The 27,076-nt window shown below is 41.0% G+C and overlaps 1 protein-coding gene and 1 pseudogene across 2 annotated transcripts in view; both read right to left on the bottom strand.

Moving 5' to 3' along the window:
• The window catches only part of LOC121434765 (RUN domain-containing protein 3B), a 158,332-nt gene that overhangs the window by 63,822 nt on the left and 67,434 nt on the right, over positions 1 to 27,076 (bottom strand). For both annotated transcript variants that reach the window (XM_041633726.1, XM_041633727.1), the window contains exons 5-6: positions 23,591 to 23,680; positions 18,572 to 18,652 (exon numbers count right to left, since the gene is read on the bottom strand). In XM_041633726.1, coding sequence (XP_041489660.1) covers positions 18,572 to 18,652; positions 23,591 to 23,680 — 171 coding nt within the window. The remainder of the gene's footprint in view (positions 1 to 18,571; positions 18,653 to 23,590; positions 23,681 to 27,076) is intronic.
• LOC121434766 lies at positions 6,408 to 6,871 on the bottom strand (annotated as a pseudogene).

Genomic DNA, 27,076 nt, shown 5'->3' with positions numbered 1-27,076 from the left:
ATATAGATTTATATTTATAGATACTTGGATTATTTAGGCAAATTTATCTAATACATATATTTATTTAGATAGTTAGATATTTACATTTACAGGCAATTATAGAAAATAATATAGATAAATATAGAAAATAATCATATTTAAAGAAAAGATGCTGATATCATTCTTTTTAAAAGTAAAAACTGAGGCTAGCAAGACAGCTCAATGAATAAAGGCACTTGCTATGGCATGGAAAGCCACACACATACACACAAACACACACGCACAAACACACACATGCACGCATACCAATACTCGCATGCATACATACACAAAAATGTAAAATAATTTTTGAAAATAAGTGCATAACCCACAGAAGCCATGCGTGGTGACAAAGCCTGTAACTGCACTACTTGGGAGGCTGAGGCAGGGAGATTCTGAGTTTGAGACCAGCCTAGGGTACAGAGTAAGTTCTAGGCTACCCTTGTTACATAATGAGACTCTCTCTTGGAAAAAAAAAAGATGGAGAAATTGTGAGATGGAAGGAAAATAGTAAAACTGAAGGCACCATAAAAGAAAAGCGATTACTACCTACTAGAAGTTTCAGTGTAGGATATACTCAAGAAAAATATACTTTTTCCTGTTCTGATATATAGTCCAGGCTGGCCCTGAATTTGAGACCATTCTGCCTTAGTCATCCACATGCTGGGACCCTTAGGTATGAAGCACTCTACTCAGTGAAAAAAATGATTAACGTTATATCAAATAGCAGTTTGATAAAAGCAACTATTTTCTCACTGGTATATAACTGGAAACACTGATTTAAATATGTAATATATTTTAAGATGTTTTCTATTTACTTATTTCATATTGTAGTTTCATAAACTCTATTTAAAGGAAGACATTTCATTTGGCATTGTACAATACTCAGTGTTAAGTCAGGCAGTGGTGGTGCATGCTTTTAATCCCAGCACTAGGGAAGTAGTGGCAGGCAGACCTCTGTGAGTTCGAGGCCAGGCAGGTATACAAAATGAGTTCTAGGACAGCCAGAGCTGTTACACAGAAAAATCCTGTCTCAGAAAAACAAACCAACTCTACTAGCATCAAAACAGTATGACAAAAACTTCTCTTATAAATTGGTCACACTTTTAATACTTATTTGAAAAGAGTAAGCAAAGGTATGCTCATATATAGCTGTATATTGAAATGGAATAAACTCTCCGAATGGCAATTTTATAGTGTATTTGGAAAACTTTAATAATATAAATGCTAATTATCCCAGGAATTCCTTCATTGGTAATTCTTTAAATGTAAGAGAAAATCCTGGTTCTGTATAAAATGATAAAAATTTTATAAGCATGTTGCTACATAACTGTAAGCAGTAATTAATAAACTCTAAAAGTCCATCAGGTAAACATAATTATTAAAATGTTTGCAATTCAGTAAATGATGCTATAGGACAGTTCATGACATGTGAAATGGCTCTTATATGGCTTTAACAGAAGAAAACAGTATGTCTGTGTATTATTTGTATTTAGTAAGGAAAATGTATATTATTTGTATTTATTAAAGAAAATGTATATTATTTGTATTTATTAAGAAAATGTGTATTATTTGTATTTATTAAAGAAAATGTGTATTATTTGTACTTATTAAAGAAAATGTGTATTATTTGCATTTATTAAAGAAAATGTGTATTATTTGTATTTATTAAAGAAAATTTTCTGTGCCTGGAGAAGACTGGAAATGCTTCAAACAGCTGTTTCTTGAGGGCAGAAAATTAGTGACAGAATCATTCTTTCTACCTTTCTGTGGTTTAATTTTTTCAGTGGATGTCTCATTCTAACTAACCTAAAAGCGGTAATATGGAGAGGGAGAGACTCTCATGGTACAGCTCCAACGTGAAGCATCCACACAAGCACCAGTGTTAGGCTCTTGGCATGTAGCCGGGGGAACTGCTGCCCCAGGAGGCAGGCACCTCAGGAGGGGGCATAGCTGCTAGAAGGGGGTTCCTGAGAGCATGTTTATGGAGATTATACCATTCCATTTCCTCTCTCTCTGTCTCTTCTCTGCCTTTTGGTGGGAGGTGGCTCTGCCACCTAATTCTGTCACCATGAGGTTGTGCCCAAGTAAGACACCAAATGACCACACGCCTGACCTTCTGCAACTGAGAGCCACACCCATCTTTTCCTCCTTTGCTTAGGCCAGATATTTAGCCAGAAAAACAAGGAAGTAACTAATGCAGCTGTCCTTGAAACATTAAGATCCTTGGGCTAACGCTGGGGAATTATCTCCTCTACTGTGAGGAGGTGCTGGGAGCACAAGGCATATGTGAGTAAAACTCAGAAAAGCCACACTGAGCTTTTTAGGAGCAGATATTTCCAAGGAAAGGAAAAAAGGGAGGAGCCAGATAGAAGGTGCTTGGCAGCAGCAGTGGCGAGGGGCTCTGGACGTATCCCCTGCCAGGAAAAGATAAAACAGCCGTGCATGGGACATTTTAAAGAGATTGCCGCTGCTACGTGAGTAATCTAGTGGCCAGAGACTCTCTGTGAACAGCATCTTCAGGAAACTCTGAGCAAATCGGGACCATACACTAAAACCAGGCCTGCAGAGTACTTCTAGTCTGAGGGGAAGAAACTGAGTAAGAACCAGTGGGAGAAGTGTGGTTGGAAGCAGAGCCTGTAGGGGAATACAGACTCAGATTTCAAGCACGTATCCACAGGCACACGGAAGGACCTCCCAAGGGTGGGGCAGCAATCACAACCATACCCATGAACCCAGAACCAGCATCCATGACTCAACCTTAGAAAGGACAACCCTGAGGTGGGGCTGGCAGTCTCAACTGTGCTCCTAGCACAGCGCCCAGAGGTGTGACCAGCATCTGTGACATGACCTGTGAAGAGACCAGGTCACTGGTTGCCAGAATCTGAAATTCGGTCTTGAGAAGGGAGGGGTGTGGCAGGCATCTGGGAGCCCAGGAAGAGAAACTGAGAGATGTAAAGTTAAAACCAATGGGCAGGCTACATGGCATTCACACTCTACGGCCTGCAGCCCCACTGCGCTCTGTCTCCCCTTCAGTTACTCTCCCCGTATGCACTTAGGTACTGGCTAATGGCAGTCAATGGCCGCACTCTACCCCCTCTTCTGTTTTTCCTCCCTGCCCCTATCCTTTCCCCCTTCTTTGTGCTTTCTCTTTTATTCCTTTCCCTCCTATCTTTCCTTCCCCCTTCTTCCCTTTCCTTCTGATTGGCTTTCTCCAAGAACAGGGAGACAGCCTGTGTTTCTGGGGTCACTGTGAGCTGGATCCCACTGCTATCTCTATTTCTCTTTTCGTCCCACCTTTACTACCTCAGCCCACCTTAAGCAGTCTCCACCGCTGCTCCTTCCAGGGATCTCCCTCATCTTCATTTCTACTCTCACCGAACACTCAAAATCTGTCCTGCTGTCCCCAATATCAGTCTAGCAGAGGAAGTTACACCTCAGCACAGCTATACTATGAACACTGATAACACTCCCACTAAAAGGTAATTAAAAACATTCAGCTGGACCACTTTTCTGCTGCTGTGAGAAACATCATGACCAGAAACAACCTCAGAAAGACGTTTATTTGGCTTGGAGTTCCACAAAGGGTCCACAGTGACAGGGGCAGCGTGGCAGGAAATGCTGGAGATAGAAGCAGAGAGTACATCTTCAGTCACAAACAAAAGCGGATAAGGGAGTAAGTTCTCGAAGCCCCATGTCTGTTGCTGTGAAGAGACACCATGACCATGGTAACTCTTATAAAGGAAAACATTTAATTGGGGGCTGGCTTACAGTTCAGAGGTTTAGTTCATTTTCATCATGGATGGAAGCATGGTGGTGAGCAGGCAGACCTGGTGCTGGAGAGGTCGCTGAGAGTTCTACATCTGGATTGGCAGGCAGCAGGAAGAGACAGTGAGTCACTAGGCCTGGCTTGAGCTTCTGAAACCTCAAAGCCCAATCCCAGTGACACACTTCCTCTAACAAGGCGACACCTCCAATAATTCTTTGAGTCTAGGGGGCCCACTTTCATTGAAACCACTACCCCTACTTTAGCAAAATACTTCCCCGAGAGAGGCTCTACCCCCAGGACTACCATCTAGTAACCAAGTATCCAAGTACGTGAGCCTAAAGGAGCAGATCTCATCGAAACCACCACACTCCACTTCTTGGGCCCATAGGCTCATAGTCACGTCATAGTGCAAAATGCATTTAGTTCAGCTTTAAAAGGCTCTACAGTCTCTGACAGTCTCACCAACATTTCAAAGCCCAAGGCCTCCTTTAAGACCCAAAGTAATCTCTTATATGACCCCATTAAATAAAAAAAAGAAATTATATGCTTCTATCATACAGCAGCACAGAACATATATTTCCATTCCAAAGGCATGAAATGAGGAAAAACTGAGCATAGGAAGAGCAAAACACAGCAGGAGGAATATTAAATACTGCAGGTCTATGTCTTCTGCCAAAGGGATTACACGGCACAGCCCCTCCAGCTTTGCTGATTACAGCAAACATCGCTCTGCTGGCCTGGTTCCGCTCTGGATGCAGCTCTCCTTGGTAGACATTTCACAGTTCAGGAATCTCCACTGGAACCCAGCTTTCATACAATGGTATCCTGGGGTGTTCTTCTGACAGTGACACTAGCACGGCCACACCCTCAGTGTTCTCTGACCATTCAGAAAGAAAGCAGAGCCCCTCCCTCTTGCATCGCCATGACAACGACATGGTGAAGCTCAGGTGCTAGCTAGGGATGGGCTCTCACCCCTGGGCCGCTTTAGCAGCAGCCCCTTTAGGTTGAAACAATTGCTGTCTAGGAACAAGAAACACTGTAGGCTTTCCCTTTTCACAGTTTGGAAGCTTAGCTAGGCAGTGCAGAAGTTTAATGGTATTACCTCCTGAATTAAAGCCTCTCTTCCAGCACATGCCTTGGCTACAACATAAAGCTTCCTGGAGCTCCTTTTCACTTCCAACTGTGTGTTTTGTGTTTCTTTCTGCCCCCTTGCTCTTTTCCACTGCAGAGCTATGAGTGACATCCATACCACTGACCCGGTGTTACTTGCCCTTGAAATAGCCTCCACCAAAAGCTAGTCCGTAACTTTTATATTTGGCCTCAAGCAGTTCTTAGGACAAGGGGGATGGCAGCCTGATTCCTTGCCAACTATCACACAGACGGCCTTAAGCACAGTTGCTAATTGAGACCCTGTTCCCCTTTCAAGAGTCTGATTTCTGCATTCCGTGTTTCTCTCAGCATATGTTTATGGGCTCCCACCAGAATGGCCGATTAGCTCTGTTTACAGCATCCAACTGCTTTCCTTGTCTGAAGTGTCAGTCTTCCATGTTCCTCCAAAAACAACATGGTCACATTTATCTCAGCAATAACCCAACTCTCTAGTACCAACTAGAGTTAGTTATTTTTCTGCTCCGGTGATAAAGCCATTAACAGAAGCAACTCATAGAAGTAAGAGTTTGAGTTAGAGAGTCCATAAAGTGAGGAAGACACGGGAGCAGGTGACCAGAGTAGGAAGCAGAGAGACCATATCTGCAAACATAAGTATGAAGCAGAAAGAACTGGCGGCGGGGCAAGGCTATAAACTCTCAAAGCCGTCCCAAGCACATCCTCCTGTGAGACTCTCCCTCCTAAATGTTCCCTGTCTTCTCCTACTAATGCCACCCTCTTGGGACCAATTACTCAGATATGTGAGCCTATGTAGGATAGTTCTCATTCAAACCACATTTAGTACAATCCAACCCCAGATGGACAAGTTCATAAACCAAAGGACAACAAACATGAAAACACACATTACTCCAAAAATGATGACTCCACAATAAAGGCTTTCCGGTGAGAGTGTATTAAATGAAATCCAAAGAATTTAAGAGAATGATTGCAAGTATGTTTAAAGAAATCAAAGAAAAAAATCATAGATTACACAACAGGACCCAAGCAAGTATTATTAAAAGCATGAAAATCAAAATAATCTCTTGCACTCTACGTGACTACAGTGGAATAAAGTATAGAATATACACAGTGGAGAACAGACATGCCCCCTCTACTCCATCAACACAGTGCCTGAAGTCCCGGGTAGAACAGTAAGACAAACAGAAAACAAACAAAAAGGGATATAAATAGGAAAGTAAGAAGTTCAAGATCTTTATTTGCAGAAGATATTCTGTGATAAGGAACCCTAAAGACTCCACCAGAAAACTCTTTTTGGGGGGCAGGATCTATGTTTATTTCAGTCTATGAAAAACTAAAGTTCAAAGCAAATTCAATCTTGCTTAAGGGAACATGAACAGCAAAAAATGTTAAGAATGTACCAAGTTAATGAAGTCTCAAAAGTTTAAATATCCTGTACATACTCCTGTCAAATGAAGTTACTTCCTGTACACCACTTCTTTTGCAAACTATTCTTCTACTTCCTCTCATTTGACCGAGATCGGCTTTGAGAACTAGAGAAGGATCGAGATGGCTTGTGATTTCTCTCATAAGACAGAGACCTTTGTCTTCTATCTCTAGAAAGTGACCTGCTCTGGCTTCTAGAGAAGCTTCTCACTGGAGATCTTCACCGAGGTGGAGGACTCCTAGGTTAATCATCTTGAGGGAGACGACCCCAAAGGGGGGCGCAATTCCAACTTCTTTTCTCACCCTTCGACAGCTCCATTCTTACTGGGCAGCCACTGTGTTCTTCCATCCAGCTCTCGGCATCGTGGGGATCCTCAAATTCAACAAAAGCAAAGCCAGGAGGGCTTTGAGCAACCCACAGACTTCAGAGCCGTCCATAATAGCCAAAAGCCCATTCTAATTCAGTCTTGCTTCATTGTTTCCAAGATTACCTGCACACACCTAACAATCTAAAGGACAGGAATCACTTGGCATTTTGAGATCCTGGGTTTGAAAAGCTGAAGCTCAAATCCCAACACTCCATCAAGGCCCTCCGGGATCTGTTCCTGCACCTGCTCTAGCTTCCCTGGCGTCCACAAAACGGCCCACCAGAAAACTCTAAGCTGATAAACCATTGTCTTAGCTTTTTCTGGGATGAGATGAACAAGTATTTATTCACTCCAGATAGGGCACACATGACATATCAAAGTACATGTAGGCCAAAGTCCATCTTGATGAAATAATGCGTTTGGTTTACATACAGAGCACCAATGAGGGGCTATTTATACTAGAAATTTGCATACAACTTGGATAAATACATTGAGAAAAAAATCAAGTAAACAATGCTACTTACAATTGCCTCAACAAAAGAAAAAAGGAAGTAAAAGTACTATATAATAAAACTTTTCTATACTAAAGAAGGTAACTGAAGAATATACTAGAAGACAGAAAGGTCTCTGATGCTCATGGATTGGAAGAATAACTATTATGAAAATGAATAACTTAACAAAAGCAACATATCAATTTAATACAATTCCAGTCAAAATCCCAAAACCATTCTTCACAGAACCAGAACAAAAAAAATCTTAAAATTCATATAGAAGCACAAAAGACTCTGGATAGCCAAAGCAATCCTAAGCAAAAGAATAATGCTGATGTTATATTACATGATTTCAAGTTATGCTGCTGGATCACAGTAGTAAAACAGCATGATACTGACGTAATACAGACATGGATGTGACAAAATTGGAGAGAGGCTCCATATACAAGCCTACACTTCTATAGCCATTAGATTTTTGGCATCTTTGCCATAATATTATATTATATATAATAAAAGACAGTTTCCTCCATAAACTGAGTTGTAAACTATATAAGCAGAGTACAAGTCTGGATCTCTGTCTCTTGCCCTGTACAAAAATCATTGTCAGTGAATCAAAGACGTTAATAAATACAAATGGCGATTGGACATGAAAAAATGTCAGCATCTTTAAGGCATCAGTGAAATGAAATAAAAACTTCACTGGGATATTCATTCTCACCCTAGTCTGACTGATACTAAGAAAAGAATAATTGGCATGCAAGATAAGCCCAGGGCTGCAATCATGGCAGGAATGTTACATGGGTTAAAAATCTGCTTTCTGATCCACAGACCCAGAGATTAAATTTCAAGGAGGACTCAAGTGGGGGGTGCATGTATCTCCCTGGGAAGGGGAAACAGAACTGATTGTGGGTGGACTGGTGGCAGGTAAGCGGGGATGCAAACAGAAGGGATCAAGTGCAGGGGGGAGGAGGGGCTAGAGGAAGAGCATAGTAGGAGAAATGACGGGAATTGCGGGCACTTGGGGGCCTATGCAGAAACCAAGTGCAGTGGAAACTCCCTGGAATCTATGAGAGTGACCCCAGTAAAATCTCCTAGGAATGGGGGATACAGAGCCTGACTGGTCATCTTCCATAACCAAGCAAGCAAGACTCCAGCAGTAGGACTGGAAAACCAATCTGGACTTAAAAGCTTTGGCCTATAATCTGTCTTGCCTGGAAGATGTGCTGGAGTAATGGTGGGGCAGAACTTGTGGAGAGGCCAACCAATGACTGGTCCGACCCGAGCCCATGCCGTGAGAGACAGCACATGCCTGGCTGCCTGGATGACTCGGAACCAGAAGCTGGATGGCTCAGAGACCCAGGGAGAACCAAACACTACTGGCAAAAGAGAAAAAAAAAATCAATGAAGAGATTTCTAATGCCATCCTGCTATACTCATAGATCAGTGCCTAGCAGAGAGGCCTCATCCAGCAACTGATGAGAGCAGATGTAGAAACCCATAGCCAAACAAGGTGGAGCCAGGGGAATCCTACTGAAGAGGAGGAGGGAGGGCTGTAGGAGCCAGAGGTGTCAAGGACACCTCAAAAACATGGCCTACAGAAGCAACTAAGTGAAGCTCACAGAGACTGCAGCAGCAAGCACAGATCCTGCATATACTTTATGGTTGTGCAGCTGCCTGCTCCGTCTCAAGCCAGCAAACAACCCAGCAGAGAGAGAGAAGGGGTTCCTGAGCACGCAGGCATAGCTGACAGTTCGTGGGCAAAGGTGGGGCCAATATTTTAGGGTGTGGTTTCTGGTAAGAGGATCATACTCCAGCGGATAGTCCACAGCTGTGAGTTACAGGGCCTTCACAAATTAGACTCAGAGGGTTTTAATACACTAAAGAGGACTTGAAGCTTAAAAGGGAGCATGTAGGGGGTGAATGTAGGCATTAAGGGGAAGAGTGGGGATAAACATGATCAAAATACATTGTATTCAAGTATGGAATTTTGAAATAATAAAAATATTGTATTAAAAATAAAAATACAAAAAAAATGAAGAGACCATACATGTTAGTCTGGGTTTCTATTGTTGAGATTAAACTCATGACCAAACAAAAAGCAAGCTGAGGAGAAAAGGGTTTATTCAGCCTGTACTTCCACAGCGGAGTTCATCCTTGAATGAAGTCAAGATAGGAACTCAAACAGGACAGGATCCTAGAGGCTTGCTCCCCATGGCTTGCTCAGTCTGATCTCTTATAGAACCTGGGACCAACAGCCCACCCCATCAATCACTAAGAGAATGTCTAACAGCTGGATGTTACAGAAGCATTTCCTCAAATGAGGCTCCTTCCTTTTGGTAGCTCTAGCCTGCTGCATCATATTGACATAAAACCAGCTAGTACATACATACAGCATATAATGAATACAAAAAAAAAAGAGAAAACAGGTAACAACATATGCCGGCAAGGATGTGAATAAAAGGGAAGGCTTATATGCTTTTGGTAGAAATGTAAAACAGTTCAGACGGGGTTGCTGAGGAATCCCATCAGGACGGGTAAGTGTGTGCTACGCAGGGGCGGACTGTCCCGGAAGAGAGCACAAACCCCCTCCCCCAGCTCCTTCTGCAGGGCTGTCTTTCTTTCGCACGACCCAGCACCCCCAGCACCCCTCCCCAACCCTGCCCTGCTGTATGCTAGGACCAGTGCTCAACTACAGTCTTAAGCTCCTAAACTAAGGCGACCCACCCAGAGCGGTGAGTGCCTGCCAGCCGGGCAGGCCTCAGGGTCCCCTGTAAGGGAGCCGGGCACCTTCAGCTCCGGCGCCAGGCTTCCTGCGCGCTCCTGGATACCACCCCCACCCTGCTCCATTCATCCTGTTGGCCCTGGATCATTGGGCTACCGGCGGCCCTGTTTAGTTGCTGAGGAATCCCATCTGGACGGGAACGGTTCCTGCTTCTACACTGAAGAGATATACCCTGAGAGTCAATCACAGCAAAGACTGGACCAAGAGACCAGGCCTCTCCTGGCTCCATTTGAAGGAAGAGATGGGAAGGCGCCAATACAAGAATTCCTCCAACAATCTGAAAGGCAACATGACACCACCAGAAACCAGGGATCCCGAAATAAGAAGAATTGTACACCCTACTCCTGAAGAAATAGAAGAAATCGACTCAAAAGTGAACTATATGAAAATAATAGAGGACCTTAAACAGGAGGTGAAAAACTGCCATAAACAATTAGAGATTACAAACAAAAAGGTAGAGGAAATGAATAAATCGCTCAAAGACACGCAAGAAAACCAAGAGAAACAAGAAAAAGCAATCAAACAGGTTAGGGAAGCGGTTCAAGACATGAAGAATGAAATGGAAGCAATGAAGAAAGCACAAACCGAGGGAAGAATGGAGATGGAAAATCTGGGTAAACGAACAGGAATGACAGAAGCAAGTACTAACAACAGATTACAAGAGATAGAAGAGAGAATATCAGACACTGAAGATACCATAGAAAAAATAAACACACTGATCAAAGAAAACAGCAAAACCAACAAATTCTCATCACAAAACATTCAGGAAATTTGGGACACAATAAAAAGACCAAACCTAAGAATAATTGGAGTAGAAGAAGGAGAAGAAGTGCAGCTCAACGGTACAGAAAATATACTTAATAAAATTATAGAAGAAAACTTTCCCAACCTGAAGAAAGAGGTACCTATGAAGGTTCAAGAAGCATACAGAACACCAAATAGGCTGGATCAAAAAAAAAAACATCCCATTGCCATATAATAATCAAAACACAAAATATACAGAATAAAGAAAGAATATTAAGAGCCGCAAAGGAAAAAGGCCACGTTACTTATAAAGGTAAACCTATCAGACTTACACCTGACTTCTCTATGGAAACCATGAAAGCCAGAAGGTCCTGGATAGATGTACTGCAAAAACTAAGAGATCATGGATGCAAGCCCAGACTACTATATCCAGCCAAGCTTTCGTTCACTATAAATGGAGAAAACAAAATTTTCCAGGATAAAAACAAATTCAAACAATACGTAGCCACAAATCCAGCCTTATAGAAAATTATAGAAGGAAAATCACTAACCAAGGAGTCCAACAATGCCCACAATAACTCAGTCATCTAGAGACTTTTCACCAGTGCAACTCAAAGAAGGGAAACACACAAACCCTACTACTAAAAAAGTGACCGGAGTTAACAACCACTGGTCATTAATATCACTTAATGTCAATGGGCTCAACTCACCTATAAAAAGGCACAGGCTAAGGGATTGGATACGAAAACAGGATCCAACGTTCTGCTGTCTACAAGAAACACACCTCAACCACAAAGACAGGCACCTACTCAGAGTAAAGGGCTGGGAAAAGGCTTATCAAGGAAATGGTCCTAAGAAACAAGCAGGTGTGGCCATACTAATTTCTAACAAAGTTGACTTCAAACTTAAATCAATCAGAAGAGATGGAGAGGGACATTATATACACATAACAGGAACAATTCATCAGGATGAAGTCTCAATCCTGAATATCTATGCCCCGAATATAAAAGCGCCCACGTATGTAAAAGAAACATTACTAAAACTCAAGGCAGCCATCAAATCACACACACTAATAGTAGGAGACTTCAACACTCCTCTCTCACCAATGGACAGGTCAATCAAACAGAAACCTAACAGAGAAATTAGAGAATTAATGGAAGTAATGAAGCAAATGGACTTAACAGACATCTATAGATTATTCCACCCAAAGAGGAAAGAATATACCTTCTTCTCTGCAGCTCATGGAACCTTCTCGAAAATTGACCACATACTCGGTAACAAAGCTAACTTACACAGTTACAAAAAAATATTAGTAACCACCTGTGTCTTATCAGATCACCATGGATTAAAGTTAGAATTCAACAACAATGCTACCCCCAGAAAACCTACAAACTCATGGAAACTGAACACTCAACTTCTGAACCATACCTGGATTAAGGAAGAAATAAAGAAAGAAATTAAAGTCTTCCTTGAATTCAATGAAAATAAAGAAACAACATACTCGAACTTATGGGACACTATGAAAGCAGTGCTAAGAGGAAAGTTCATCGCACTAAGTGCCCACTTAAAGAAAACAGAGAAAGCACATATTGAAGACTTAACAGCCCACCTGAAAGCTCTAGAAAAAAAAGAAGCAGACTCACCTAGGAGGAGTAGAAGATTGGAAATAATCTAACTGAGGGCTGAAATCAACAAAATAGAAACACAGAAAACAATAAAAAGAATCAATGAAACAAAAAGCTGGTTCCTGGAGAAAATCAACAAGATTGATAAACCCCTATCCAAACTAATCAAACGGCAGAGAGAGAATACGCAAATTAATAAGATCAGAAATGAAAAGGGGGACATAACCACAGACACAGAGGAAATTCAGAGAATCATCAGATCATATTACAAAAGCCTGTATAACACAAAACTGGAAAATGTAAAAGAAATGGATACTTTTTTAGATAAATACCATATACCAAAGTTACACCAGGACCAGGTGAACAATCTAAACAGACCTGTTGGTCGCGAAGAATTAGAAGCTGTTATCAAAAACCTCCCTACCAAAAAAAGCCCAGGACCAGATGGTTTCAATGCGGAATTCTACCAGAACTTCCAAGAAGAGCTAATACCCATACTCCTTAATGTATTCCATAATATAGAAACAGAAGGGTCATTACCTAATTCCTTTTATGAAGCTACAGTTACTCTGATACCAAAACCACACAAAGACTCAACCAGGAAAGAGAATTACAGGCCAATCTCACTCATGAACATCGACGCAAAAATCCTCAACAAAATACTGGCAAATCGAATCCAAGAACACATTAGGAAAATTATCCACTATGATCAAGTAGGCTTCATTCCTGAGATGCAGGGCTGGTTCAACATACGAAAATCTATCAATGTAATCCAGCATATAAATAAACTGAAGGAAAATAACCATATGATCATCTCATTAGATGCTGAAAAAGCATTCGACAAAATTCAACATCCATTTATGTTAAAAGTCTTGGAGCGATTAGGGATACAAGGGTCATACCTAAATATAATAAAAGCTATATACAGCAAGCCGACAGCTAACATCAAATTAAACGGAGAGAAACTCAAAGCCATCCCGCTTAACTCAGGAACACGACAAGGCTGTCCACTCTCGCCATACCTCTTCAATATAGTACTTGAAGTTCTAGCAATAGCAATAAGACAACATAATGGGATCAAGGGGATTCGAATTGGAAAGGAAGAAGTTAAACTTTCGTTATTCGCAGATGATATGATAGTGTACTTAAGCGACCCCCAAAACTCCACCAAAGAACTTATACAGCTGATAAACAGCTTTAGTAATGTGGCAGGATACAAGATCAACTCCAAAAAATCAGTCGCCCTCTTATACACAAAGGATAGGGAAGCAGAGAGGGAAATCAGAGAAGCTTCACCATTCACGATAGCCACAAACAGCATTAAATATCTTGGGGTAAATCTAACCAAGGAAGTGAAAGATCTATTTGACAAGAACTTTAAGGCATTGAAGAAAGAAATTGAAGAGGATACCAAAAAATGGATGGATCTACCTTGCTCTTGGATTGGGAGGATCAACATAGTAAAAATGGCAATTCTACCTAAGGCAATTTATAGATTCAATGCAATCCCCATCAAGTTCCCATCAAAATTCTTCACAGATCTGGAGAGGACAATAATCAACTTTATATGGAAAAACAAAAAACCCAGGATAGCCAAAACAATCCTATACAATAAAGGATCTGTTGGAGGCATTATCATCCCTGACTTCAAACTCTATTACAGAGCTACAGTAATGAAAACAGTGTGGTACTGGCATAAAAACAGAGAAGTCGACCAATGGAATCGTATAGAAGACCCGGATTTTAACCCACAAACCTATGAACACCTCATTTTTGATAAAGGAGCTAAAAGTATACAATGGAAGAAAGAAAGCATCTTCAACAAATGGTGCTGGCACAACTGGATGTCAACCTGTAGAAGAATGAAAATAGACCCACATCTTTCACCGTGCACAAAACTCAAGTCCAAATGGATTAAGGACCTCAATATCAGCCCGAACACACTGAAAAGGATAGAAGAGAAAGTGGGAAATACCCTACAACAGATGGGCACAGGAGATCGCTTCCTATGTATAACCCCAGAAGCACAGACATTAAGAGCAACATTGAATAAATGGGACCTACTAAAACTGAGAAGCTTCTGCAAAGCAAAGGACACTGTCACTAAGACACAAAGGCAACCTACTGACTGGGAGAAGATCTTCACCAACCCCGCAACAGACAAAGGTCTGATCTCCAAAATATATAGAGAACTCAAGAAACTAGACTTTAAAATGCTAATTAACCCAATTAAAAAATGGGGCACTGATCTGAACAGAGAATTCTCAACAGAAGAAGTTCAAATGGCCAATAGACACTTAAGGTCATGCTCAACTTCCTTAGCAATCAGGGAAATGCAAATCAAAACAACTTTGAGATATCATCTTACACCTGTGAGAATGGCTAAAGTCAAAAACACCAACGATAACCTTTGCTGGAGAGGTTGTGGAGGAAGGGGTACCCTCATCCATTGCTGGTGGGAATGCAATCTTGTGCAACCACTATGGAAGTCAGTGTTTCGGTTTCTTAGGAGATTCGGGATCAACCTACCCCTGGACCCAGCAATACCACTCTTGGGAATATACCCAAGAAATGCCCTATCATATGACAAAAGCATTTGTTCAACTATGTTCATAGCAGTATTATTTGTAATAGCCAGAACCTGGAAACAACCTAGATGCCCTTCAATGGAAGAATGGATGAAGAAAGTATGGAATATCTACACATTAGAGTACTACTCAGCGGTAAAAAACAATGACTTCTCAAATTTTGCATGCAAATGGATGGAAATAGAAAAAACTATCCTGAGTGAGGTATCCCAGACCCAAAAAGATGAACATGGGATGTACTCACTCATAATTGGTTTCTAGCCATAAATAAGGGTCACGGAGTCTACAATAGGTGAATCTAAAGAAGCTAAGTAAGAAGGGGAACCCAAGGAAAAGCATATAGTTATCCTCTTGGCTAAGGGAAGTAGACAAAATTGCCGGGGAGAAAATTGGGATCTTGGGGTGGGGTGGGTTGGGGGTAAGGGGAGATGGGGAGAGAAAAGTTAGAAGGGAAGGAGGTCGGGCCTTGGGAAAGCAGGAGGATTGGGATAAAGGAAGGTTGGACAGGGGAGCACGGAACCACAATTCTTAGTTAAGGGAACCACTTTAGGGTTGGCAAGAGACCTGACCCTAGAGGGGCTCCCAGGTGCCCAAGCTGAGGTCCCCAGTTAGTTCCTTGGGCAGTTGAGAATAGGGAACCTGAAATGACCCTATCCTTGAGCAATACTGACGAATATCTTGCATATCATCATAGAACCTTCATCTGGTGATGGATGGAGATAGAGACAGAGACCCACACTGGAGCACTGGACTGAGCTTCCAAAGTCCCAATGAGGAGCAGAAGGAGGGAGAACATGAGGAAAGAAGTCGGGACCACGAGGGATGCACCCACCCACTGAGACAGTGGAGCTGATCTATTGAGAGCTCACCAAGACCAGCTGGACTGTGACTGAAATAGCATGGGATAAAACTGGACTCTCTGAACATGGCGAACTATGAGGGCTGATGAGACGCAAAGGACAATGGCACGGGGGTTTGATCCTACGTAATGTGATGGCTTTGTGGGAGCCCAGCCAGTTTGGATGTTCACCTTCCTAGATATGGACGGAGGTGGGAGGTCCTAGGTCTTACCACAGAGCAGAAAACCCTGACTGCTCTTTGGACTGGAGAGGGAGGGGGAAAGGAGTGGGGGGAGGGGGAGAAGGGTGGGAGGAGGGGGCGTAGGGGGGGAGGAGGGGGAGGGAAATGGGAGGCTGGGAGGAGGTGGAAACTTGTTTTTTTTTTTTCTCCTTTTCTCAATAAAAAAAAAAAAACAGTTCAGACGGATAAAAGTCAGTACAAAGGTTTCACAAAGGATATGGAAGCAGAGAGGGAAATCAGAGAAGCTTCACCTTTCACGATAGCCACAAACAGCATAAAATATCTTGGGGTAACTCTAACCAAGGAAGTGAAAGACCTATTTGACAAGAACTTTAAGGCATTGAAGAAAGAAATTGAAGAGGATACCAGAAAATGGAAGGACCTCCCTTGCTCTTGGATTGGGAGGATCAACATAGTAAAAATGACAATTCTACCAAAGGCAATTTATAGATTCAATGCAATCCCCATCAAGGTCCCATCAAAATTCTTCACAGATTTTTGAGAGGACAATAATCAACTTTATATGGAAAAACAAAAAACCCAGGATAGCCAAAACAATCCTATACAATAAAGGATCTGTTGGAGGCATTACCATCCCTGACTTCAAACTCTATTACAGAGCTACAGTAATGAAAACAGTGTGGTACTGGCATAAAAACAGAGAAGTCGACCACTGGAATCGTATAGAAGACCCGGATTTTAACCCACAAACCTATGAACACCTCATTTTTTATAAAGGAGCTAAAAGTATACAATGGAAGAAAGAAAGCATCTTCAACAAATGGTGCTGGCACAACTGGATGTCAAGAAACTAATGCTGGATTTACCATGTGCACCAGAAAAACCACTCCTGGGCTCCAATCAGTGTGTCACAAGGGGATCTGCACATCCGTGTTTATTAGGGACCTCAAGTTCTGAAACCAACTTGCATGTCCTCTAACAGTGGGACACAGAATCAATACTTGGCACATAGACCCAACTGAATGTTTTTCAGCCATAAAGAAGGACAAGCTCATGTTACCAGATTCCAGAAGCTCAGAAGTTCCTCAATTCACAAACCCTCTCTTGGGCTATAAAGACAGTGAATACCACTGTGGGAGGGAGATTCTTTCCCTGGGGCTCAAGGGGTGCATCTTTCTGAGTCATTACCATAACAACGTGGCCATTTCTGTGGTGCAGCCGCCTTTTTTTCACCCTTTTCCTGTAAGGAGCCCCTCCTGTACACTCACGAAATTAACCCCAAAGAACGCAGAGGTTGCTCTCATCTGTCACCACCCAGAAAAAGCCATGGATATTTTTACTTGAATGCCTGAAATCTTTTATTAGATGGTGGTTTTCTTGGAGTCAGGAGCTGAACTTTTATTCAGACGTTTCTAATGTCCCCCCCCCCCCCCCCGACACACACACACTTGGCACTTAAGAAAATGTGTTTCTAAGCTGGGGATAATGGCATGTGCCTTTAATCCCAGTGCTCAGGAAGCAGAGGTTCGTGGATCTCTGTGAGTTAGAGGCCAGCGTGGCCTACACAGCGAATTCCAGAACAGTCAGGGGGAGAGAGAGCAAGACAGACAGACAGACAGAGACAAAGATTGATTTTCCTAGATTAGGTATGCATCAAATATACCTTGAATGATTATGTATGTATATTACATGTATATAGAACTTACAGAGTACCTTATAACGATGGCCTGATTACAGTATTTAAGTATGATAGAATTTTATGCTATTCACAAGATCTTTTTTTTTTTTTCAGGAAAACACAAAAAACACCTATAGAATTTCAGCTAATTAATTTTCAATAAGGTTATAAAACTCTAGAATTCTTACAGAATATTGTTATACAGACTAGCAGTGAGATTCATTGCTAGGTATTTTTTAGAAGTGTACAATTTAAGAATCAGTAGACTTGTAACTGAATTTACCTAAAATAAGTGAAATTTTCAGCAAAATTTATTTCTACAAAATGGAACCCAATCTAATGAATCACAGTTCTGAAATTTCAATGGCTTATTTTGGAGCATGTATTCTTTTACAATGGTTTTAGCAATATAAATAGATATTTTTATACAAACAGCATACTGAGATTAATATAAGACTATATCTTCATAAATATTGGAAGTGAAGTTGGAGGTAGAACTCACTAATAGTCTTCCCACCCCGTATGTGTGTGTGTTGGAGGCTAGAGGTCAGAGGTCAACTTTGGGTGTCTTTCTGTACTACTCTTGATGTTACTTTGTGAGACTAAGTCTCTATTGATTCTCCAGCTCAAGCTCACCGGGACTGCCTGGCCATGAATTCTGGAGAGCCCCCTGTGCTTGACTGCCCAGAACTAGGATTGCATACCCATTCCACCATGGCCATCTTTTACATGAGTTCTGGTGATGCCAACTGGACTTCATGCTTGTAAAGCAAACACTTTATCCACTGAGCCATCTCCTTAGTTCTAACTAATAATTTTTGATAAGAAACAAATGTTACATAAGAAGTTTAAATCAGATAAAAATTGTTCAAAGTTACAATTAAGATTTCAACAACATATTTCAAAATGGCAAGTACCTTTGCTCAAACTTCAAATATGGTGTATAGTCTATTACAGCAGGGAAGGTGCCATCCAGTCCTTCTCCCTTTAGGCAGAAGCTAAGAAAGCAGACAATAAATATCCATATTAGTACTTAATATTAAAGTTCCAACTGCACAGGAATATCTTTGTTCATAATATAATTGTTACTTGCTACAAATAAGTATCTTAAATATTTAATTTTCAATATCAACAACAAGCATTATACAACAGGTTAATATATTAGATAATGTTTCATAAAGCAACAATAAAATTTACTGAGAAATCAAGGTCTTAATCATTGTTCTATTTTTGTGAAGAGCCACTATGACCACAAAAACTCTTAAAAAAGAAAGCATTTAATTGGCAGCTTTGCTTGCAGATTCAGAGGCTTAGTCCATTATCATCACGGGAGGAAGGACGGCAGCAGGCTGAAGAAGCAGCAGAAAGCTACATCCTGATCCACAACCAGAGAGGGTCCTGGCATGGGCTTTTGATACCCCGGAGTCCAATGCCAGTGACACACTCCCTCCAAGACCACACCTCCTAATCCATGGAATCCTTTCAAACAGATCAACTGGTGACTAAACATTCAAATATATGAGTCTGTGGAGACCCTTATTCCTCAAAACTCCACACAATCTAAACTTTATTACGCTATTTGCCAATATGTTGATTTTTATCGGTCATTCAAAATATCACTAGAGAATAAAAAAAAAGATTTGCTTTCCATGTTTAAATACAAATTCTCAGGTAACACGATCTCCTAGAAAGGTCTGCTTGATTAGCAAAGAAGAAGCTTCTAAACTATCTCACTAAAAGAAAAAGTTTAGATCTTAGACCTTCAAGAGGTGCTGGAAATCCTCTACTCTCTAAATAGCTTCTTCTGAGACCGTAAGGTCATAGAAATGGTTAAGCAATATGCCCGGGGGCATGCTGTGATGCTCACTCACAATGCCAATAAAGGAAATTTAAATCTCTTGACCCCTAATCCAGATCTTCACTCTTGTATAACACAGACAGAAGGATAAGAAGGTGTCTGGCTGACGATAACTATTGTTAAAAACACATCTTCTAGAGCTGGGCGCAGTGATGATAGCTATTGTTAAAAACACATCTTCTAGAGCTGGGCACAGTGATGATAACTATTGTTAAAAACACATCTTCTAGAGTTGGGTGCAGTGATGATAACTATTGTTAAAAACATCTTCTAGAGCTGGGTGCAGTGATGCACATCAGTTATCCCAGTTTTAAACAAAACGTTGCTCAAAACAACTAAAACAACAACACCAAAATACACATCCTCCATAAATATAAATGCAGAAACACTTATAAAAAATCAGATTGATATTTCAAAGGAAAAAAAATCACCTGTGAACTCTCACCTTCTGATTTTGTTCCAAAGTTTGACTGCCAAAATATTCATTTAAACATACAAAAAGTATGCATTTACTTTTCCAGGTTCAAATAAGGACAAAATTAAAGTGGTGCCACTTCACACACATGCCTCCATTTTCACAGACATTACTAACACATGGTTTAGGTATCTGCTTTCACTCGACCACACAGTGTCAGTGAGATGCCTCCGCAGTTAAAGACACTTGCTGTCAATGTCTGGTGACTGTAGTTCAATCCCTAATGGTTGTTTTGAACACGTGTTTCACAGCCGATGGTACGGTTTGAGATGGTTATGGAGTCTTTATGAAGGAATTATGTCAGTGAGGGAGGGCTTGAGGGTTTACTGCTTGTCCCCCACTCCCACCCCACTATTCTCACTCTGCTTTCTGAGCAGGGACACATGTGATCTCCCATTTCCTGCTTCTGTCACCATGCCATCCCTACCAGTGCTGTCATGTCTTGTGTGTCATGATGGATTTTATTCCTCTGACACGACAGACTCCTTCTCCCTTAAGCTGTCCACATCAGGGCATTTTATCACAGCCACAGAGAAGAAGCTAACAGATAAATGGTATTAGAAATGGACCATTGTTCTGAAAAACCCAAGCATGTAGTTTTAGACCTTTATTATACAGAAGGAGTGTGGAATATTTTGGACATCTGGCTGGAAAAGCCACTGAATGTTGTAAGCAGAGCTTAATAGGCCACTTGATGGAGCCTTTGAAGGCAGCAGTAATAGAACCCAGTAGCAGCAACCCAGAGACACTGGTTTCCGTGAGGAACAAAGATTCTATCACAAATGCAATATTTTGGCAAAGAATCTGGCTGCATTTGGCTCATAGTCTGAGAATTTATGTGAGATCAGATTTTAAAGTAATGGACTAATTTCCTTGGCAGCAGAAATTTCAAGACAGCACAACATTTAGTGGGGCGGCATAACCATTACTGATTTCTACGAGGAAAAAAGAACACGAGTTAGAAAGGGGCAGTGTACAATCTGGAGAGGAAAGGGGCATTAGGAAGCTACGGTTACAGTCAAGGCAGCTGCTAAGAAAAGACTCTAATTGCTATATAGATTCTTGCCTTGAAGGAGAAGCCTTCTGCTCTGCACAGAGCAACAGGAAAGATACCCTGAGGAAGACCCCAGTATCAAAGGCCCCAAGTTTTTAAAGGAGAGAGCGGGATAGTTTTCTTGTTCTTGGAAGTGACTGTATAGAGAACATTTGACCACGTTTAGGGTACTGAAACCGCTACAACTGAGCTCCAAGGAGACCGGGGTCCCTCCCAAGCTGGAAGCAGAATTTGGCCGTGAGTCTAGTTTGGTGGCATAAAAGATGCACGTATGAGTGGATCAGGGGCTCTTCTTCTGGAAATTCAGAAAAGTGCTGATGGCAGGCAGCTGGGACTGTGCCGGGCTGGAGTACCTACAAAGAAGCAGGCCATTGCATGAAGTTGTGAAGGTGAAAGCAGGGTTACAGTGTAGATTCTAAGATGTTGGAGATGTCAGGGCCATGAAATATATTTCTTAGGAGGGCTGCACACCAGGCGTGAAAACAGCCAGAGAGAGTGGCATATATTGTAGGCTGCAAGGTGGATGGAAGGATGGATCCATCTATACCCTTTGAAACTAAAGCCGCAGACATGGAACCACAGGATTTGGTGTTTGCCCTGTTGCAGTTCCTGCTCTGGTCTAACCTCAGCATGCTTGCATTCTTCCTTTTCAGAGTGGGTGTAGTGATATTTCATTTGTGTTTTAATAAATAAATAAGGTTTGCCTGAAGTTCAGAGACGAAAACAGCTGCACTGGTAAGTCTTAAGACCAGTAGTGGTGACACACAACTTTAATCCCAGCAGCCACACTAGTTTGCCATAGAAATCTAGCAGTAGTGGTACATGCCTTTAATCCTAGCACTGGAGAGGAATGCAAAATGGGAGGAGACAGTTCTCACACACAGTCTCATTCTGAGATTCCTGGAGGCACGGTTACCATTTTGGACTGAGATAGAGAGGTAAGAGCCAGTGGCTGGTTGTTTTGCTTTTCTGACCTTCAGGTTGAACATCAATTTCTGTCTCTGAGTTTTTATTAATTGTGCTACCAATGGGAATGTACCATTGTACAGTGAAAGCATATAATTTTTTATTTTTTGGTTTTTTGAGACATGGGTTCTCTGTGTAACAGCCCTGGCTGTTAGGGAACTAGCTCTTGTAGATCAGATGGTCTCAAACTCACAGAGTTCGCTTGCCTCTCCCTCCTAAGTGCTGGGATTAAAGGCGTGTGCCACCACCAACCGGTTGTAATTTATATTTTATTCAATAGTGGTTCACAGTCAAAAGACACTTCAATCTTGAGACGTCTGAACAGTGGCAGGACCCTTTAAGTCTGTGGGAACTTTAAAAGTTAGACTATATACATTTTGTACCATGATATGGCCATGAGTATATCGCTGTCAGGGGTAAAATACTGTGAGCTGAATATAAAATAAAACTTTAAAAGAAAAAAAAAACCCGAAACACATAAAAGACTTATAGGCCTAACATGACGGGACACCTATATGAAGAGTTAACGACACTCAAGGGTTAAAAGACAATCTCCAGGCTGGCAAGACAACTCAGTGAGTAAAGGTCACCATCAATCCTGGTGCTGTGAATGCAGTCCTCAGGACCACCACGGTAGGAGAGGCCAGCACCCCGTCCTGTTCCCCACGTTCACATGTGCCCCACCGTGCACACATAAATTAAATAACTGCAATAAAAACCTCAAACATTTAGACTTTATGATGTTCATCCTAAAAATTAAGCTATTACTTGCTTATTAAATTATAAATAGGGGAAATCCAGAACCTATGAAGTGATAAATATTTTGAAGAGAAAGTAAGTTACTAGAAAAAAATAACCTCAATGAAAATTATAGGAGTCTATTTAAAGTTAAACCTGAAAGTCATTTCAGTATCAATATTCTTGAACTGTTCATAAAATATTCTTCCTTCATTCTTTTCTGTGAGTTTTCTTACAGACAACTTTTTACTTTTAATACAACGTACAATTTGAGGTAAATTAAATGCAAAATGATGCTTTCAGAATCTTGAAAGTAATCTAACCACAACCATTTTTAGCATTTGTGATCAGTCTGCAACTGGTTCATCTTAGTGAGAACCAAAGGAAAAATGAACAATATTGTATACTCCAAATTAATGCTAATAATACAAGATGTATAAAGTACCCAAGACATCCTTCCAGAATTTTGTCTATCTAGACTTGGGGAAGGAAGACTCTTGCTTACTTTAAATCTGCTTTGAGTCTACTTCTTTACATTTTACAGCAGTAGCTGAAAATACCAAGAACAAGAGACAGAAACCTCCCTCCCTGTCAGCAGAGTCCTGCTGCAGCCCACACAGGCTACTCTTCCTTTCACTCATCTTAAGAGAGTAGGCCTGCGAAGTTAGAAACACCTCACTTTCTTTCTTCTAGGACATCGGAAAACTAGTTGTTCTGAAAGCAATAAAAATCCAGTACCAAAGTCTAACAGTGCTTTATTTAGCAAATCAAAAGAAAAATCACGAGTAGAAACTGTTAGGTATAATCACTTAAAAACCGAACTCATTTTGTTGAACGCCGAGTACCTGAAGTCGATGGCATTGAGGCCAAGCAGCATGCCAGCAAGCATATTTGCTTCTTCACCTAAGACAATGGCTCCATCTTCATAAAACCTCCTGGAAAAAATGCAGTGAATACATGTGGATTAAAAACAAACTCAGGTTTGGCCTGCAGAAATCACAATCAAAAGTAACACAGGAAGAGCTCAATTTTGTTGAATGCATATTTTAAAAACTGACCACTACAGTCTCAAAAATATTTAGAACCCCAATAAAAATAACAAAGAACATTCAAACTCATTATCCTAAATAAAATCAATATTCCTAAATGTTTTTTCACTCTCTCTGAAAAAGAATCTCTAAAATGGACCTTAGATGCCCAGAAATTTCCTTAATATAAAGTCATATAAATGTCAAGTGAGAGGCAGCAAATTTAGTTTCAATTCTCGGTCTGTTTCCAAAACGGTGTAGACATTAGTTGTTTATGTGCAGGAAGAGTTTTTGTCTTTCTGTAACTCTAAGCATTACTAACCAAGTTTACGACTTAGAAAGCATGGTGTTTGGTAATTGCATAACACTGCTGTGAGACTGGAGCAGATGGTCATCACGATGTCGTATGTGAAAGAAACCACAATCCCTAACAAAACTGTGAGTGTAATTCTGCCTCTGCTCATGCCTACAAGCCATCCTGTTCTGGCTAATGCTCGTTTAAAGTTTCTTTGGAAAATATTAAGGAATGTATCAGCTATTAAAGGTCAAGACAATTTGCTGAATTTCGTATTTATGAGTTGCTAGGCAGGTAACTCAGTACTCTAAATTCTTTCTACTAAATCACACAACTTTTAAAACAAAAATATTTTAAAAATTTTTAACCATGTTATAGTTCATAAGGAAGTTCTGATTAATAAAAAGCAAGAAGAGGAAAATGAGAGCCAACCATTCACTCTCTGACCGGTGTACACCTACAAACATGCCACTGGGGACAAGGCTGGAACAAACGTTATCTGTGTCTCTGCACCTTCTGAGAACTGCTCTCACTGCTTTACGTAAAAACTTCTAGTCTAACAAAGGTTACTGATGTTCCTATAAGTTCCATAAAGTGTTCTACAAAAGAGACATTTAGATAAGAACATGTATCTGATTTTGATCCCACTCCTGTCTTGTGTTTCATTAGAGACACGAGAAGAACTCTACTCCTAATGCTTCTTCTCTTAAAACAATTCCTAAAAGACTGACTATTCTAGCAAACGGTAGCCATGCAATGAATTGTGTCTATCATGTTGGTAAGTACTAGCCACAAAGAAAAGACAACTCTTTAACAGTTTTGTGTGAAGATACCAAGAGTGATGACTTGCCAATGATAGGGCCCAAAAACCCCAAATGCTTTATGGTTTAATAACCATAAAATCAATCCACTCCGAAAGGGGCTGGTTACTCCGATGCCGTTGTGCTACCACTGTGCCAGTGTACGTCACAGGAAGGTCTCTCTTGTAGGTCACAGGGTTTTAAACTGGGTGAAATAGAGCACTTTTCTCCTAAGTACCTCCCAGCACCATCAACGCTTATCAGGAGTAGCTACTGGTTTAGCACCAGTTCGATATCTCTGTATCCAATGACATACAGAAGTTGCATGTTCAGCAATAGGGTCTTACCATCAGGTTATGAAGAGTAACCAAGAGCCTTGGCTATAACCTGTGATATAGAGTGGGGTGATCTCTAGGATCCCTTTGACCAGTGATTCAACAAATGTAACACATTACTGGCACTGAGGTTTGACCTGGTGGTATAAGATGTCTACTTAAGGTATTGTTTCCTCCATTATATGGTGACTACATGTAAGATTCCTTTCATTTGCGTGTACATTTTAGAAAACTTCTACAGTAGTGGGTTTCCATATGTTTAGAATGCCTTTAGTGTCAGTCGTCCCTCCCCATATCCCCTCTTTACTCTTCTTTTCCACCCCATCCCAACTTAATCCTTGTACTCCAGTTTCCCGGATGAGAAGGAAGCCACACGACACTGCTAAAGGGGCCAGGAACTGAGATTAGAGAGGCCATGGGTGCAGAGGATAACCTAGTAATTTATTCTACTAAAGGAGCATGTCAATAAAATACCCATAGATCAGTACATCACTCAACTGTCATCAGGGAAGCTTCTTGTTGCAGTATTTGATAATTAACAAAGAGATCCACAATATACAGAATGAGAGACTGGCAAATTCAGTCTAAATGAGAAATCTTTATCAAACGCGTCTCAAGGCTTGGGGATCTATGTGTAAGAGGACGTGAAGAGACTATCAAGGAAACAGTGTCTTCCAGATACAAGACTGATAGACATGAACTCACAGAGATCAAGAGAGTACACACAAGACCTGCACAGTTCAACCTAGACAAAATGCCAGGTAAGTGAACACAAAGTCCACCCCTAACCAAGAAGCAATTTGCAATGGATACCTGCTGGGAAAGGAAAACCCAGTTTTCCTCAATGTGTCACTGGGTATATTAACAACAATCCAAGGCAGTCCCCAGGCCCAGGAGTGGTTGAACCACACAAAACCAAGTCCATTCTCTGTGTGTGTGTGCGCGTGTGCGTGCACTTTTTGTTATGTTATTTTTGTCTTATTTACTTTCTCTTTTTCTTTTCTTTAGTTTGCTTATCTCTTTCAATTTTATTTTGGTTGTTTTTCCTGTTTCTTGGTTTTTGGTTATTGTTTTTGGGAGTGGGGCATGTGGGGGGGGGAGCAAACAAGAGGTTGAGTGGGCAGGGAGGTGAGGAGGATCTTGGAAGAACTTGCAGAGGGCAAAGAATATTGTCAAAAATAATTTCTAAATAAATTGTTTTAAAGAACCATCAGATAAAATCCATAAAACTGCACAAATGGATGCATACTTCCAGGGATATAGGCTATATTGAAAGTTTTAGCACATCTTAATGCTTCTAGAACATTTTATCCTTAAGTTTGTTAATATATAAGTTATTATATTGCTGTTTTAATTGTGTCTTCTTTCTCAGTATTACAGATTGCATCCAGGGTCTTGCATATACTAAGATATTTCTCTTCTTGGGGGGCAACTTTACTCTATTATGAAAGTGTATAATGTCAAATAATGGAACCATCAACAATTTAAAGCAGCGTTGTTAACTAGGCAGAGAAATACTCTAGAGGGTATCACTGGATATACTGGTAGTAACTTTAGAATGAAAATAATAAAAGAACAGGTACGAGAAACAGCGATCCATTGTATTTTCTCCATTTATGAGAGGAGCCTAAGTATACAACGAAGACACCCGCACATCCCATTTATAGTGCACTATCACAATAACCAAGATATGGGACCAGCCTAGATTTCCACCAACAGAGATGACGAAACTTCTCTCTCCCCACACACAGTGTCCTAGTTAGCTTTAATTGTTAACTTGACATAACCTATAATCATCTGAAGTCTCATTGCAATACTGCCTGAAACAGACTAGCCTGTGACCACGTCTATGGGATCTGTGCTGGTTATTAAC

This window comes from Microtus oregoni, unplaced genomic scaffold (assembly GCF_018167655.1).
Source record: "Microtus oregoni isolate MIOR12 unplaced genomic scaffold, Mior012 000044F_ref0000062, whole genome shotgun sequence".
Lineage (NCBI taxonomy): Eukaryota > Metazoa > Chordata > Mammalia > Rodentia > Cricetidae > Microtus > Microtus oregoni.
The sequence above is the reverse complement of the archived record's forward strand: the minus strand, read 5'-3'. Positions and strand labels throughout refer to the sequence as shown.